This window comes from Bison bison, unplaced genomic scaffold (genome assembly GCF_000754665.1).
Source record: "Bison bison bison isolate TAMUID 2011002044 unplaced genomic scaffold, Bison_UMD1.0 scf7180017864218, whole genome shotgun sequence".
NCBI classification, from domain to species: Eukaryota; Metazoa; Chordata; class Mammalia; order Artiodactyla; family Bovidae; genus Bison; species Bison bison.
The window spans coordinates 1,547,698-1,565,447 of NW_011494790.1; the positions used below are offsets into that span (position 1 = coordinate 1,547,698).

Sequence of the window (17,750 nt, forward strand, 5' to 3'; positions counted from 1 at the left end):
TAATATTTTTGATATGTAAGTTGTGAGTATAGTTGACTTCTCTAAAGAAAATAAAAAAGGCTTCTGTTAAGGTTAAAGAAAACTTAGACTGGGGCCTATGTCAATTTACATAAATTATGGGGCAAGATTTTATTAAGGCTTGAATTTCTCTTAAACATTAATTTTTTTAATTTAAAAATATGATATCGGGCTTCCTGATGGCTCAGTGGTAAAGAACCTGCCTGCTAATGCAGGGGACACAGGTTCAGTGCCTGGGTCTGGAGGATCCCCTGGAGAAGGAAATGGCAACCCACTCCAGTATTCTTGCCTGGAAATCCCATGGATAGAGGAGCCTGGCAGGCTATAGTCCATGGGGTTGCAAAGAGTCAGACACTACTTAGTGACAGAACACAGCACAGTAATCTATAATGGAAAAGAATCTGAAAAACAATATATAATCACTTTGTTATACACCAGAAGCTAATACAACATTGTAAATTAACTATATTTCAATAGAAAAAATAAACTTTAAAAATATAAAAAAGTAATTAAAAATTGTGAGGAAATATCTTTCTGAATAGGAAAATCAGATCTTATTTTTGTTTTTAAAATGAAGTATTGAAAAGTCTATTGAGTGGTTGTGAATTCAAATCATTTTAAGGGTACCTAGAAAGTCTTAAAATAATGTGGTAATAGAATTCTAAAGAGTAAAGATTTAACTTTATAGTCCTTGATGGATTAGTGACTAAAGAAGCAGTGATAAATACAGGAAATGTGTCCATTTGAAAAACAAACAAAACAACTTAATTGCTCTAAAAATTTGCCACATTATCATTGGCCCATGACATAGCTTTGGAAAATTTAGGTTCAAGTGCTGTAGTGGAAGGGAATGTTGACAGACTGTCAGCAGTTTTATCATTTCCCGTTATAACCTTTCTTCTGTTGGGTTGGCCAAAAACTTCCTTTGAGTTTTTCTGCATGGAAAAATTTTTTGGCCAACCCAATACTTAAAACTACATAGTTGATGGAGTTTGAGGAAAATTTTCCCCATTTCATGTCCCCAGTGATATTTTCTGGTTAGTCTCCCGTATAATAGTAATTTCTTCTCCTGTGTTTCTTTTAGGCTTTGCAGTGTAACATTTCCTTTGCCTGAAATAAGCAGATCTAGAGAATAATGTGTTGATGATGATATTTTGAATCAGGATACATTGGGAAATGTTATTTTCTTCTTTATTATAACGGATTTCCACATGCAAGAAATAACACTATTCTAAAGCAGGGTTTCTCAACCACAGTACTTTTGACTGTTTGGACCCAGATGATTATTTGATACTGGGGCTGTACTGTGCATTTCAGGCTATTTAGCAGCATCTGTGGCCTCTACCCACTAGATGATGGTAGAATCACTGATCTGAAGAATGCTCTTTGGGAAGCTATTTAAGCTGTCTTTTACCATGATCCACTACCTCTGATTCAGATGTTTGGCAAAGACTGTAGACTTAGGACCACACTCAAATTCTAGCGCCACTGGTCACTAATGACCATAGCCAAATAACTTCCTGAGCCTAAGTTACCTGGTTTTGAAATGAGGATACTAATAGTATCTTCCTGATGAGAGTATTATAAAGATTAAATGAGTTTACATATTAAGGTCACACACTAGATAAATGAAGTTAGCTGTTTTTGTTTTATCCCTTTCCTCCTCTCTCTCAACCGTTCATCCATTTCCTGCAGTATAAGTTCTAAAAGATTAAGTCTTTTTGTGTACCTGTAATCTTAAATTCAGGGCATTTTCAGTATATTGACTATTTATAAAACTGTTAATTCATTAAAAATATGTTAACCACGTATGTCATACGTATATCACCTTCAGCTTAGTGACCTTTTGTATTCTGTAGTATTCTTTCTGCGTTGTTACTAACTTAAAAATATACAATTTTGTCTTTGCCTTTGTCTTTTAGTATATCTTTTAGGCATTTTTAGTGTATCTTCTTGGTTGCCTTCTGAATATAGTACAGTCTTTGTTTTGGTAGTTGTGTGATACAACTATCTTGTGTCCTTTTTGTTTTTTATAACTGGAGTGATTCCAAGTTTGAATTTTTCCATTTCTTAAAGTCTATATTATTTATGCACAAAGGCAGTAATATTTTCTTCCGCTAACTTTTATATGAAAATAACATTATTTACATACAGCTCTTCTGAAGTTCTTGTCCAAAGACATAGATTAAATAAAAGCTTTTTTCATAGAGGAAAATGAGAGTAATCAACCTTTCCTTTGGCTCTATTCTCTGAAATAGCAATTCGTTCTCTAACTTTGGAGACATACTTTTATAATGTAGTTCTAAGAATTTCAGATGTATATAAGTGTTCTCTGAGATCAAATGTTTTAAGAATTTAATTTTTTTTTTTTTAAGATTTAAGAAACTTACCCATGAGGAATGTTTTTCTTAAGCTAGTTGAATAATTCAAAAAAAGATTGACAAAGCAGCAGGGTTTTTAGGTATGATGGCTTGCTTTCCAGGAGAAATTGCCTTATAATAAAGTCCTCTGGGTATCAGATTTACTAGACATGCTTGGATTGGTCATTTAGTATCTCTCCATAGTTCTCTTTTATCTCAAGAATAGTATAAATAAAATATCAGTATTTGGAAATTTATTATTCTGTACAAATTTTTTTAAAATTTTATTTTATTTTTAAACTTTACAATATTGTATTAGTTTTGCCAAATATCGAAATGAATCTGCCACAGGTATACCTGTGTTCCCCATCCTGAACCCTCCTCCCTCCTCCCTCCCCATACCCTCCCTCTGGGTCGTCCCAGTGCACCAGCCCCAGGCATCCAGTATCCTGCATCGAACCTGGACTGGCGACTTGTTTCATACATGATATTATACATGTTTCAATGCCATTCTCCCAAATCTCCCCACCCTCTCCCTCTCCCACAGAGTCCATAAGACTGATCTATACATCAGTGTCTCTTTTGCTGTCTTGTACACAGGGTTATTGTTACCATCTTTCTAAATTCCATATATATGCGTTAGCATACTGTATTGGTGTTTTTCTTTCTGGCTTACTTCACTCTGTATAATAGGTTCCAGTTTCATCCATCTCATTAGAACTGATTCAAATGTATTCTTTTTAATGGCTGAGTAATATTATAATATAATTTTCTAAACTAATTTACAACTTTTAAAACAAGATAGTAGTTCCAAAGAGTAATACTTTGGTATAGTTTCAGTTCAGTTCAGTTGCTCAGTTGTGTCCGACTCTTTGTGACCCCACGAACCACAGCACATCAGGCCTCCCTGTCCATCACCAACTCCTGAAGTTTACCCAAACTCATATCCACTGAGTCAGTGATGCCATCTAACCGTCTCATCCTCTGTCATTCCCTTCTCCTCCTGCCTTCAATCTTTCCCAACATCAGGGTCTTTTCAAATGAGTCAGCTCTTCACATGAGGTGGCCAAAGTATTGGAATTTCAGCTTCAACATCAGTCCTTCCAATGAACACCCAGGACTGATCTCCTTTAGAATGGACTGGTTGGATCTGCTTGCAGTCCAAGGGACTCTCAAGAGTCTTCTCCAACACCACAGCTCGAAAGTATCAATTCTTCGGTGGTCAGTTTTCTTTATAGTCCAACTCTCACATCCGTACATAACTACTGGAAAAACCATAGCCTTGACTAGACGGACCTTTGTTGACAAAGTAGTGTTTAAATATAGTTAAATAAAAGGCAGTTTAAAATTTTTGAAATTGTGGATGTGTTGTTTTATCAGAATTGTGTTTGGTTTAAACTGACCATTCCTAAGTGAGTATTTAATGTGAGAAAGTTTTATTTTCTTCCTTTAAAATAGGATGCATTTTAACTTCTAGGTCATGCATTCTTATTTAGCATTTTATAGTATTTTCTTTTATCAGTAAATTCTTAACCTAATAGTTTAGTGGGTTTTCTACAGTAAAAACTAGTTCTCTTTTTTTTTTTTTTATATCTTTCACAAGAAAAATGTCTTAGAAGCACCTCATGTGTGTGTGTGTGTGGTAACAGCTTATTAGGATATAATTCAGTTCACCCATTTAAAGTGTACAATTCAGTAGTTTTTAGTATATACATGGAGTTGTGCATCCATCACCACAGTCAGTTTTAGAGCATTTTGTCATTTCCAAAGGAGCCATGTACTGTTTTTCTTTAATATTTTTCTCTTTATTTTTTAAATTATGAAAGTATGATAACACCTTTACAGGAGACTTGGAAAATACAGAACAAAGTTACAGATAGTTCCATTATATAATTATTTTTTTGATAAATTAAAATTTTTAGTTGGAGTTTCAATATCAGACTCTCAAAAATTACTAGAATGAATATGCAGAGAAGTGCAGGGATATAGTAGACCTGAAAATCACCATGAACCAATTCAACATAATTAAATTTATACAATTTCACACAGTAGTAGGATACAAATTATAGTCAAGTTCCCATAGACTATAAACTAGGAGACACTGGAAGATATCCAGCAAGTTAAAGCAAGTTGCAAAAGTTTCAGGAGCCAGGTACTCTTCAGCAGTCCTTATCACTCATTCCTTTCCCCAGCCAACCACTAATCTACTTTCGCCATGGAGGGTTGCCTATTCTGGACATTTCCTGCAAATGGAATCAGACAATATGTGGTCTTTTGTGACTGACTTCTTTAAACTAGCATATTTTCAAAGTTTACACGTTGTGACAGGTATCAGTATTTTCTTTTTGTTGCTAAATCATAGTCTTCTGTATGAATATACCGCATTTTGTTTCTTTTTTTTTTTTCTTTTAAATTTTATTTTATTTTTAAACTTTACATAATTGTATTAGTTTTGCCAAATATCAAAATGAATCCGCCACAGGCATACATGTGTTCCCCATCCTGAACCCTCGCATTTTGTTTCTGCAGTCATCAAATGATGGACATGTGAGCTGTTTCTACCTTTGGGCTCTTGTGAATAATGCTGCGATTATTTGCATACAAGTTTTTGTGTAGATACTTATCATTTCTCTTGGGGATTCCTGGGTTGTATAGCCATTCTGTTTAACTTTTTAAGAAACTATCAAGCTGTTTTCAAGTTAGTTATATCATTTTATATTCCCATCAGCATTGTATAAGGATTCTAGTTTCTGCATACCCTTAGCAGCACATGTTATTCTTTATTTCTGATTATAGCCATACTGGTTGGTATGAAGTGGTATCTAATTGTGGTAGGAATCTTTTTGAAATAGTTCTGCTATACCATTACTCACCTTTGGGAAGCTTGCTTGACACAACATCTTTTGACAATTGATTGATTACTATGTGCTAATTTGGGGGTTCCTGAAAATCATCATTAAACATATGTCTTAGTGTTTTGAGAATCTTACTCCCCAGTTTCTGTTACCTTTTAATTGTGATTCTGGGCAAGCTATTTGAATTCTTTACATTTGTTTCTTCATTTTTAAAATGAGGTTAATAGTATCTCTTTTGTAGACATCCTTTGGTAAAGGTTAAGTGAGATAATTAAAAACTCACTGGTTATTATTAGGTTTTTTGTATAATGTTACTTGCTTCTATATGTTAGACATAAAGAACTCAATAGATATTACTTGCTGGTATTATTGCTACAGTAGCTGCTATAGTTATTACTAGATTACATTTCATTCTGTATAAAAAAACAACATAGGTTTTATGTTTAGAAAAACTGATATATTCTACCAAAGGCAGCTTGTTCTTCAATTAGTATCATTTTTTCAGTATCAGATTGGTGCTGCTGCATAGTATTGCCCTTTTCATAGAGGCACTGAAATATTCTGTCCATGTACTGACAAAATTACTCTCCTGGGATTTAGCTGTTATTAAAGTAGTAAGTAATCTATTGTTCTGTGGGAGTTGGATTTCTGGTATGTTGCCGGTCTTTCTGTTCTTCCAGCTGAATTTAAAGTCAGTCAGTGCATAGACCCTGCCTGAGTTGTTTTTCTCCAATGGTGGTTTTGTTTGACGTTTTCATATAATAAGAGTATTATTTACAAGGAATGTTGCACTTTGATAATTTAGAGAAATCAAAGGAAATTTGGTTATACTACACTACAAAAAGCTGACTTTGTAAATTCAGGATCCTAAACACTTAAGGTCCAAGAAATGCAGCCTTTTCCTCTGCTCCATTTCCACGGGCAGAGAGGAACAGAAAGCTGACAAGTTTGCTGTGCCCAGACAGAAAAGGAAATCTTGTGTGATTGATATTCACATAGATTAGGACCAACAGATTTCGGTCCTTGTTTTGAACAGAATGCCTACTTTTAAAACTCTCCGTTTGCTTTTACTTTATACTTATCAGAGCGATTTTAATGGCAATGTAGTTCTTTTGCAGTTGTTTTTGATTGTCTAAAGAACTACAGGGAAAGAAATGGAGAGCAGGAAATTACAGTAATCGCTAGTGTCTTTGGGAATTTTACTCCTTAACAGACATATTTCTTTTTACCTTTATGATTGTTGTAATCAGCCTAGTTTGTTTTAATTTGAAATAACCTGTCTAAATTTCCCTGTGATTAAAATATAGTGCAATGCTGCAGGGTCTTAAGAGAATCACAGAAATATGTTACTTACTGCTTCTGGCATTTTCCCCCTGTGTTAGTGTATTTGTTTGGTTAGGTCTTGGAAGTGGTCAAATAGTGAGATTTATCCAGATAATTGCAGTGATTATATGTGTTTGGGAAACAGCAGAGGCATTCATGTTATTGTAATCACAGTTATATCAGCTTTTAAAAAAATATGCAGTTGGTGAATTTGGCTTGAATTATGTTATTGATTAAAATATATACTGAAAATCTGTATATAAAAAACTGTATTAACTAAGTATTATGTGAATACAGAGGACTTTTAGGCATAGACATTACCATTGAGAAATTGATAGTTCTAATTAGGTGGTGGTTTAGTCGCTATGTCGTGTCAGGCTCTTGTGACCCCGCGGACTCTAGCCTGCCAGGCTCCTCTCTTCATGGGATTCTCCAGGTGGGAATACTGGAATGGGTTGCCATTTCCTTCTGCAGGGGATCTTCCTGACCCAGGAATCAAACCTGGGTCTCCTGCCTTTCATGCAGATTCTTTACCAACTGAGCTCTGAGGGAAGATGACAGTTCTAGTTAGGGGAGTATGTAAAAGAGTGGTAAACTTGAAGGGCTGGTAGCTGGTACCAGGATATTTGACAAGCACAGCGTGAGTGTTAACATCACACGCCAGCGGAGTTTGAAAGGTAAGTTTTGTGTACTTTGTGGCAGTAGAAGCTTTGTACTTGACATCTGACCTGTGTATGAAGAGGCTAGATCTTGATGTGGATATCCTGGCAAGAGTTTGAGGTATTAGGGGCATGCTTATCTATAGAGCAAAGATCCAGTAACAGAGGAAAATATTAGGTAACATCAGATTGGTTCAGATCATTTCAGTCTATGAGGAACAACCCCTCTGTGATGCAGCTTTTCATGTTTTTATTTTTTGATTAGATTGTGCAGTGTATCTTTCAGTAACAGAAGCTGGGAGGTGTAGACAAGATGATTTAGGAAGATGAACAGTTGGTGCCATTAATGCATGTTCACTGAGTAGTTTTGTGGAAAAAAGAGGTAGATTATCAATATCTGGGTTTGGTGATTTAAAAAAATTTATTGTCATTTATAAAACTTTTCAAAGCTGAATGTTAACTTGTTCTTCTGATCAGTCCTTTGAAAACCCAATGTCTCTCCCCACCCAGAAGTTTGGCACATTTGGAGGTATTTTGAAGTGTTTCTGTCCTTCCATCTTAGAATTTGAATGGAAATAGTCCATTTTGGTTTTCATTTCCAATACAAATTCATTGTACCCTTGAAACGTATAGCAGAACTAAAGTGCCCCTACCTTCCTATCAGATATCAAGCCTGTGATACTGATACAGCAGACATTCAGCAGTATTTTTGAAGTTTCTTTCATGTGTTAGGGCAACATGCTGTGCATTCAGTTTACACATTATTGTTCAGTTCAACCTGGCATCTTAGAAAAACAACTACTTATGTCTTCTGTCGCCTGTCCTAACTGCTTAGGGAAGTTCCTGAGTGCTTATGACTTTTAAATGACATTTAAAAAAAAAGAAAACTGATTGACTGAATGGTTTTTCAGTTTTTGGTGGGGCACACCATGTGGCATGCAGGATCTTAGTTCCCTTAACCAGGGATCGAACCCATACCTCCTGCAGTGGAAGCGCAGAGTCTTAACTACTGGACCACCAGGGAAGTGGGTGGTGGTTGTTCAGTGGCTAAGTCACATCTGACTCTTAGTGACCTTCACAATTAACATCATGAATGAGAAGCAGGTAGACACCATGTACTGCTAGATGTGATATTTCAAGAATATATCACTTATGTAATATTCCAACCAGGGAAGATTAATCTGGATCTAACCATGAGGAAATGTCAGACAAATCCAAATGAGGAACATTCTGGGAGAGAGTTGGTCTTCCCTGGTGTCTCAGATGGGAAAGAAACCTGCCTGCAATGCAGAAGAAGCAGGAGACCTGGGTTCCATCCCTGAGTCAGGAAGATCCCCTGGAGAAAGGAGTGGCAACCCATCCAGTATTCATGCCTGAAGAATCCTCATGGACAAAGGAGCCTGTTGGGCTATAGTCCATGGGGTTGCAAAGAATTGGACATGATTGAGCGACTAACACTTTTCACGTTTACATGTCATGAGAGTCTTCATGAGGAAATGAAGACCCAAAGAAACCATTAAACCTGTGTATTTTTACACCAAGTTTGGTGAAGAGTCATGGGAAGATATGTAGGGTAAAGGGTATGAGATAAGTATGTATAATAAACCAGGGGGAAATTTGCAAGTCCTATTTGTTTGGGTTCTTCTGAGTCCTCTTATCTTTGAAGATAAAGGGTGCTCCCTTCCTCCCAGTATAGGAAGGGCATTTCTCACTGGAGGGTTTAATGACTTGTTTCAGGGGACAAGGGCAAGGAGTATGGGGCTGTGGCTGGAGGTGATAGAGATCAGAAAGAGAACTTTCTGCTTATGCTGTATGCTCAGTCTCCTTCAGCTTAAAGTAGTCACAGTATGCCAGGGTGCCATATCTTGTGGAAGCATGTCCTAAACCCCATCATAATTCTTTAAATTACGTGACATAATTGAAAAAAATTCTCTATGTTATTCAAAATATGAAAAAAATGAACTTGAAAAACCTAGCTCTTGTTTCATCTTTATGTCTAATTCATGACATTTCCCTGTCATTTAGCTTTATGGTTGCTGTTTTCTAATTTCTTTAACTATAAAATAGTAATAACAATAGAGTCCGCAAGAGATAGTTGTGAGATTTGTAAATCATTTTGATAAAGATTCTCTCTAGAGTGCACTTCTGATTTTTTATTGTAAAAGAAATACTGAGTTATACAAAATATTAATATGGAAATGATTCATATTATTATCTGAAGTAATTGTCTTGCTATGAAAAAGCTGCTTTAGTATCAAAGGGAGTTATAGTATAAAATTATACATATTACTACTGATATTTTAATCACACTGTCAGGGTATTAGTAATATTAATAAGTCAGAATTAGAAAGCCTAAGCAGTCAGATTTTTGGAAAATTAATGACTGAACAGTACATAATATATACGATGTATAGTCAGTGCTTTAAATCCTTACTTTAAAGAATTACATTATACACAGATGTGTTTTATAAATAATTCAGACTAATTTAGATGTATATATAGTGAAAAGTCATTAAAGGGTCTGTTTCATCAAAGATTACCTTTGTCAGTGATTTGGTATACAAATTACCATTTTCCAGCTCAAGGCATATTCCTTAATATATTAAGGTACTTATTGGTGATATTCAGTACTTTTTATGTGCTGTTTTTTTTTTAATCAAGAAAGGAGGGCACAGAGGAGCAGCCTTTATGTTCATCATTCTAAATTACTTGTTTTGCTACCTATTTTTTTTAAGGAATAAAACAAAATTAAAGTCTCTATTGTATACTCAGAATAATAGAAATATAAATATTCTGTGCATTTAAAAAATTCACAGAAGTTACATTACTCTATTTATATCTTATTTCAACTTGTTTTTTCCATTTGATAGCTATTTGTAGTTGATGTATACAGAGTTTGTTCATTCTGAATATTTAAATAATACATATTTTTAAAAATGCTTATTTTAAAGATGAAATATTTAGGTTTGTGCATTGGGAAAACTCAGATTAACTGCCTTCTGAAAAAATAAGTTCCTGAGATTTCCTTTTAGCAAACTTTTGAAACACAGATAACATGACTTCCTGTCTCTCAGTTTCCTGTATCCATGACAACCTGTATTTTACACACCGAGTGTGGAGGAACTAATGTGAAGAGTGGTGTTTCCTGAGCAAATTGTGACTTTAAAAAAAAAAGGTGGAGGGGTGGAGGTCAACAGTGCCACAAAAGAAATGGCAGCCTAGAAATGTCGTTCTTCAGATTTAGAAAGAAAACCGTTGCTTGAATCAGCCGAGTGTTAATAATATGAATTTCCTGTTCTTGGTAAGATTATTTATTTAAATATGAACTTTTAGCTGAAACAAGAAATAATTCGACTTGTAAAAATCCGTAGTTTAAAGAGAGTTTAATTGTTCTGTACTGGATTTGTGTTTTCGAAAATTATGTTGTTAAATTGATAGTAGACTTAAAGTTGATGAAGGGCATATTTATATCCAAGATCTTTATCTCCGCATTATCATTTGTCAATTTTGTTATAGTCAGTTGTAATATTTTAGGTTAACTTAGCAAACATTTTATTTTGCAGTTCATTAAATTTGATTATCATTTTGTTAAACAGTGAGTTAATGGCCTAGAGGTACTAATAATTCTAGAACATATTTCAGACTTATTATTTTATGCTATCACTGTAGTATGATTTATGATATTTGGTATTATGGCTAATCCTAATAAAATAGGGTATAGAATTTCTAAAGAACTTTTTGATGATTTAAAGTTTTACCTTTTCTTTTTGTAGCCAATTTTGATATGAACAGAGAAACCAAGAGCAGGGCTATGTGTGGAGTACGTTTTTCTCTGCCTTGCCTACGACTGTTTCTGCTTGTTGCCTGTTACCTTGTATTGTTTTTCCATAAAGAGATTCTTGGATGTTCGTCTGTTTGCCAGCTCTGCACTGGGAGACAAATTACCTGCCGTAACTTAGGCCTTTCAAGTATTCCTAAGAATTTCCCCGAAAGTACAGTTTTTCTGTATCTGACTGGAAATAATATATCTCATATAAATGAAAGTGAATTCGCTGGACTTCATTCTCTTGTAGCGTTGCATTTAGATAATTCTAGCATTGTGTATGTATATCCAAAAGCTTTTGTTCATTTGAGGCATCTGTATTTTCTGTATCTGAATAATAATTTTATAAAACGCTTGGATCCTGGAATATTTGAGGGACTTTCCAATCTTCGTAATTTATATTTACAGTCTAATCAACTATCTTTTGTTCCAAGAGGAGTGTTTCATGATCTAGTTTCAGTTCAGTACTTAAATCTGCAAAGAAATCGCCTCACTGTCCTCGGGAGTGGTACCTTTGTTGGTATGATTGCTCTTCGGATACTTGATTTGTCAAACAATAAAATTTTGAGAATATCAGACTCAGGCTTTCAGCACCTTGGAAACCTGGATTGTTTGTATCTAGAAGGTAATAATTTAACAAAAGTACCATCAAATACTTTTGAAGTACTTAAGAGTCTTAAAAGACTTTCTTTGTCTCATAACCATATTGAAACAATACAGCCCTTTGCATTTAAAGGGCTTATCAATTTGGAGTATCTCCTCCTGAAAAATTCAAGAATTAAAAATGTTACTAGGGATGGATTTAGTGGAATTAGTAACCTTAAACATTTGATCTTAAGTCATAATGATTTAGAAAATTTAAATTCTGACACATTTAGCTTGTTAAAGAATTTAATTTACCTTAGGTTAGATAGAAACAGAATAATCAGCATTGATAATAATACATTTGAAAACATGGGAGCATCTTTGAAGATTCTTAACCTGTCATTTAATAATCTTACAGACTTACATCCAAGGGTCCTTAAGCCATTGTCTTCATTGATTCATCTTCAGGCAGATTCTAATCCTTGGGACTGTAGCTGCAGACTATTGGGTCTTCGTGACTGGTTAGCATCTTCAGCCATTACTCTAAACATCTTTTGTCAGAATCCCCCATCCATGCGTGGCAGAGCGTTGCATTACGTTAAATGGACTGACTTTACAAATTGTGTTACATCTTCTGCAAATGTATCCAGAACTTGGGCTATAACATCTCTTCATATTTACCACAAGACCACTACGTTAATGATGGCCTGGCATAAAATAACCACAAATGGGAAACATTTGGAAAACACTGAGAGCGTTACTTTCGGGGAACGAATTCGTACTTCACCTGCCGGTAGATTGTTTCAAGAGAATACCTTTGGTAATCCATTACAGACTACTGCAATGCTACCTGTGCAAATACAGCGTTCTTCTCCTGTTAACTTGAACTTGGAAAAAAACAGTGCTCTACCGATTGATGCTGCTTCAGTATCAGGGAAAACATCTCCGATCTGTACACAAGAAGTTGAAAAGCTGAATGAGGCTTTTGACATTTTGCTAGCCTTTTTTATTTTAGCCTGTGTTTTAATTGTTTTTTTGATCTACAAAGTTGTTCAATTTAAACAAAAACTAAAGGCATCAGAAAACTCAGGGGAAAATAGACTAGAATACTACAGCTTTTATCAGTCAGCAAGGTATAATGTAACAGCTTCAATTTGTAACACTTCCCCAAATTCTGTAGAAAGCCCTGGTTTGGAGCAGATTCAACTTCATAAACAAATTGTTCCTGAAAGTGAGGCACAGGTCATTCTCTTTGAACATTCTGCCTTATAATTCAATTAAATAATGGGCTGTAAGAAAACCTCAGTGTCATGGACATGAATAAAACTGAAACATCCTTATAGAATTATAGACTTTATTTGGGTACATAATGGTTTCTATGAGCTTAGTATTAATAAATACAGGTTTTTAATAATTTGTGAATACTGTATTCATTGCGTAAATACTATCTTTGATAGGCACTATATCAAGTAATAATAATAGCTGACATTTCTGTGTACCAAGCAGTATGTTAAATATTTTACATATAACACTGAATCCTTAAAAAACCTACAGGGTAATAATATCTTCATTTTACAGATAGGAAAACCTAGGCAGAGTGAGTTAAGAAACTGTCCCAGATTCCAGAGTACAAGCTTTTAGTTTTCTGCTGTCCTGCTGCCTGGGTGCTAGGGTTATAATTGTGAACAGTATGGACATGGCTTCCTATTTTTGGTAGAGCTTGAAATGTTGGGAAGGGTCCATAGGGTTACTGTATAGTATGGTAAGTACTGCACTTGGAGGTACTGTTCTGTATAACGTATATGGAGATGAGAGAAGGCTTTATACGAAGAGGGACATTGAAACTGGCTTGCAAAGAATAAGTAGACATTAGCCTAGTGAAGAGAGCTGAGTAGTAGGTAGAGATAACATTGTATCAGAAGGGTTGAAGAAATAGAATACTGCTTTCAGGAACTAAAATTCACTCCATCTGGAGTTGTAAATGGTATTGAGATCTGCAGCTAGAGAGAAAAATCAGATGATGAAGGATGTTGTAATTTCATGTTTTTCCCTGGGGCAGCAGGGGGCCATGGAAGGATCTTAAGCAATGGTAAAAGTAGCAAATGCTATTGTTTGATGACACACTCAGTGCTTCTTTTAAGCATTTAGCATTTGGCAAATATAAACTGAAAGTGCACTGTTTCTGGAAGTAACAAGACTAGAACCAGGATTGATCTGAATCATTAATCCGGGGGAGAGATGCTGGAGGCCTGGACCAGGGTATTGGCAGAGAGGATGGATGGATTCTAGAGCTAGGTGCCTTGATGATTGGCTGAGGAGTGGCAGATGAGGGAAAAATCATATGTTAGGTTTTTGGGAAATATTTGCCTTAAGATCACAGGCAACATTTTAGAAAACTTCTGTTCATTTATAAACCACATACAGAACGAAATAGACCTGTTTGAGTCACCACTTAGGTCAAGAAATAGAACATTCAAACAGAACATATACGTGGACTATTCTTAAACTTGAGGATTATAGAGATAGACAAGTGTTCAAGCTTTAAGGTGGAGGGGGACCAATATGTAATTATGACATTTTTACTCCATTATCTTACCCACACCACAACAAAAACAGCAAAATTTGTCATGTTTGTTCTTAAGGGTTGTGAAAATGGCGGGGAGGGGGCGGAAGAGGGGGAAGCCTGAAAGCCTTTTCCAAGGCTCTGACAATCAGCTTCAGTGTTAGGTCTTCCTACCCACCCAGTTGACTGCACATGTACTTCCCCCGCCCCGTCCTGTTGCACTTCTTGTCCTTCCCACGTCTCTGCTTGTCTTCTGTTACTAGGCCAGACTAAAAGACATATGCATGGACTTGTAATGTGTTGTGCTGCTCTGGACTAAGAGTAAAGAGATGGGGTAGGTGAAACCAAAGAGAAGGTTGTTCTCTTTACCAGTTAGACTTCGTTTATATGCATCACCCACTGAATAATAATAATTTTTTTTTTCTCCTTAGAAGGCCTGTTTCATTTCTCATTAAAACTTGTACTTTTCTGTTATTGGACTTAATGATGAGGCCTTAGGTGGGTGAGGAGGGATATGAATCAGTAGTATCATTATTATCTAGATTGTTAATGATTTCATAGTTAGGGAGCACTATTAACGAGATAATGGGTCCACTTTTTTCAGTATTACACCATCTCAAGTATAGTTTTTAAAAACATTTATAATGGTGAGGTCATGCATTCAACCCCATAATTATCAAATCTATTCCATTCTTTTATATTAAAAAAAAAAAACAAGAAAAACACGAGAACCAGTTTGTCAAGTGATTCCTATAAGCACTGAAAACTAGTATTGGTTAGGTTTTTTCACCCTAATGTCTTTTCCAAACGGTTCTACATCAGTCATTGATCATCTCCTTTTTATGGAACTTTAGTATATCTTCATTGAACAGTATTTCTTAAAGCATGGTCTTCCTGTTGAAAATCATGTAAAATGGCAGTTTCTTCCCATCCCACTACACACAGATCATCGTAGTTATTTCTTATTGTCTTAAAGAGAATGGCTTGCTTTTTCCCCCCACCTCTCTGCACTCATTAAAAAAAAGTTAATTGGAAGAATGGTTTATAATATGAGCTTCCCAGGTGGCACTAGTGGTAAGAAAAAAAAAAAAAAATCTGCCTACCAATGCAGGAGATGCAAGAGACGTGGGTTTTTTCACTGGGTTGGGAAGATCCCCTGGAGTAGGAAATATTCTTGCCTGGAAAATTCCATGGACAGAGGAGCCTGGAGGGCTACAGTCCACGGGGTCACATAGAGTCAGACACGACTGAGCATACACACATACAACGGGAGAATGGTTTATAATATGAAAGACTTAGTAAGGATAATTGTTGGGTATAAATTTTTATTTTTTAATAACTTAGTGAATATCCACATGAATTTTTTTTATCCTGTTTACTTGCTAACATTTGTCAATGGTCACTTTTCATGTGACCATGAAGAGAATTAACTGTGTAGAAAGATGTATGTTTCCATTTAAGTGACAGAAATATTTTCAGCCTAGGTCCTGGAAGATAGAGGAGAGGGGACCTGATTTTAGTGTAAATGGTGTGATAGGAATTCTGGAATAAGACCGACATATCAGGGCTTTTTCCTTTTTTTTTTTTCCCCCAGTATACTGTTCTTTACTTAGACTTGTTAATATAAGCAGAAAAGTATACTTTAGAGAATATTTTATTTGGTTGTGGCTTTTAGTGCTTAAAAATGTATTTATTTTCTTAAATTACCCTAAGTTCATCCACCCTCTAACTTAGGATTTGATGTGAATTCAAATATTATTAGGTACAGTATACAAGTTGTGATCTAGTTAGAGCAGAGAAAATTTTAAAGTGACTAAAGTTCTGGTTTCTTTTTGGGGCTTGCTACTATGAAAAACTTAAATCATCAACTTTAGGTTATAAAACTGTTCAGAACAGGTAATTTAAAATTTTGTGTTCTTGTAAATGTTGTGTTCCTGAATACCTGTTTTTCTCCAGGGCCCAAGGGGATGAAGATGTGATGTTAAGTATGTAAATTCATCACATCGAGAAGTTATTTAAGACACATGGTCTATGATGATGAATCAGTGCTCACTAGAAAATTACCAATAAAAGTTGGACAAGTGAAAAGAAACTAGAGTCCTGTTCACATTTAATCTGTTACTTATTGTTTGGGTAACCAGATGAATATTAGAATTTTTTTTGATTTGTGCCTTTGGGATTAAGAATTTTGCATTATCTTTCTAGGGGCATTTTGTTTTCTGAACACCTGTTGTTGAGTGTGTAATGATACAAAAGGACAGAAATAGTTTTAAGTCACCATGATTTTTTAAAGTTGGGTGAAAAACACAAGAAAGAAGGATTTTTTTTTCTTTAGTATTGTGCATAGTTTTCAAAAGTAAGGAAAAAAATCACTTTCCATGAAGTTTCTGCAATTCACATATTCTGCAGGTACTTTTATATACCCGGAAAGTAACCTCAAAATGTCATACCTCTAGGAAATACTAAGATTAAGAGCTATAGTTTCGCTCCTGTGCATTTGACTAAAAAAGAAAGTTTACTAAAAGTGGAATTGTTTTCAATGATCAGGTGATCTTTACCTACTGAGTAAAATTTTTCATGCTCTCACCTATTGTTTGTGTATATATACATATATATATATATTATGTATATACACACATATACACAAAACAAGCAGATGTTTAAAAAGGCCTGCTTTCTTTCTGTAGTGAAGGTTAACTCTGGTCTGTGCAAATAATGTGTCAACCAAATATATACAATAAGAAAAAAGTGATAAGTAAAAAGGAAGATTATTAATACTTCTTGCCCTTCAGTTTTAATTTTATTGTCTTTTTTCATCCTTGAGGTTAAACATTCCTTGCATTATCTAAGATGAATGTTTCAGACATAGGTTTCAATACAACAACTTTCTGTTCTGTTTTCTGCCTCATATCTGGAGTAGAAGAATCAGTTGTAATATGTTACCTACAGTTTAGTTACCCATACTTGTAATTTAAAAAAGAAATAAGTAAAAATAATATTGTTTATAAAACAAGGGAGGGCAGTTTTTGAGCTTTGGGGATCATAAATTCCCATGATTATTTATTCTGTATTCCCATGATGCATAATGTTACCCTAAGGGACTCCAGGAGGTCTTCCTGGCCCAGGAATCAGACTCACAGACAGGCCTGGGTTCAATCCCTGGGTTGAATAGATCCCCTGGAGAAGGGAGTGGCTACTGATTACAGTATTCTTGCCTGGAGAATTCCATGGACAGTGAAGCCTGGTGGGCTACAGTCCCTGCAGTCGCAGAGTTGGATATGACTGAGTGACTAACATTTTCACTTTTCACTTTCCACTTGGGAAGCCCAAGTTAATTGATCAGTTCAGTTCAGTTCAGTCGCTCAGTCATGTCCAACTCTTTGCGACCCCATGAATCACAGCATGCCAGGCCTCCCTGTCCATCACCAACTCCCGGAGTTCACCCAGACTCACGTTCATCGAGTCAGTGATGCCATCCAGCCATCTCATCCTCTGTCGTCCCCTTCTCCTCCTGCCCCCAATCCCTCCAAGCATCAGAGTCTTTTCCAATGAGTCAACTCTTGG

The 17,750-nt window shown here is 35.4% G+C and overlaps 2 protein-coding genes across 3 annotated transcripts in view; both read left to right on the top strand.

Annotated features, from left to right (window-relative positions):
* Nucleotides 1-17,750, top strand: part of IPO11 (importin 11) — a 209,483-nt gene that overhangs the window by 144,791 nt on the left and 46,942 nt on the right. The gene's annotated exons all lie outside the window — the stretch shown is intronic.
* LRRC70 (leucine rich repeat containing 70) lies at nucleotides 10,192-13,031 on the top strand. Of its 2 annotated transcripts, XM_010845506.1 has the most exons (3): nucleotides 10,194-10,516; nucleotides 10,989-11,663; nucleotides 12,042-13,031. In XM_010845506.1, the coding sequence occupies exons 2-3, from the start codon at nucleotides 11,000-11,002 to the stop codon at nucleotides 12,893-12,895; spliced, it is 1,518 nt and encodes a 505-aa protein (XP_010843808.1). In that variant the 5' UTR covers nucleotides 10,194-10,516; nucleotides 10,989-10,999; the 3' UTR covers nucleotides 12,896-13,031. The 2 variants fall into 2 exon arrangements, with proteins under 2 accessions (XP_010843807.1, XP_010843808.1); XM_010845505.1 differs by having other exon boundaries at nucleotides 10,192-10,516; nucleotides 10,989-13,031.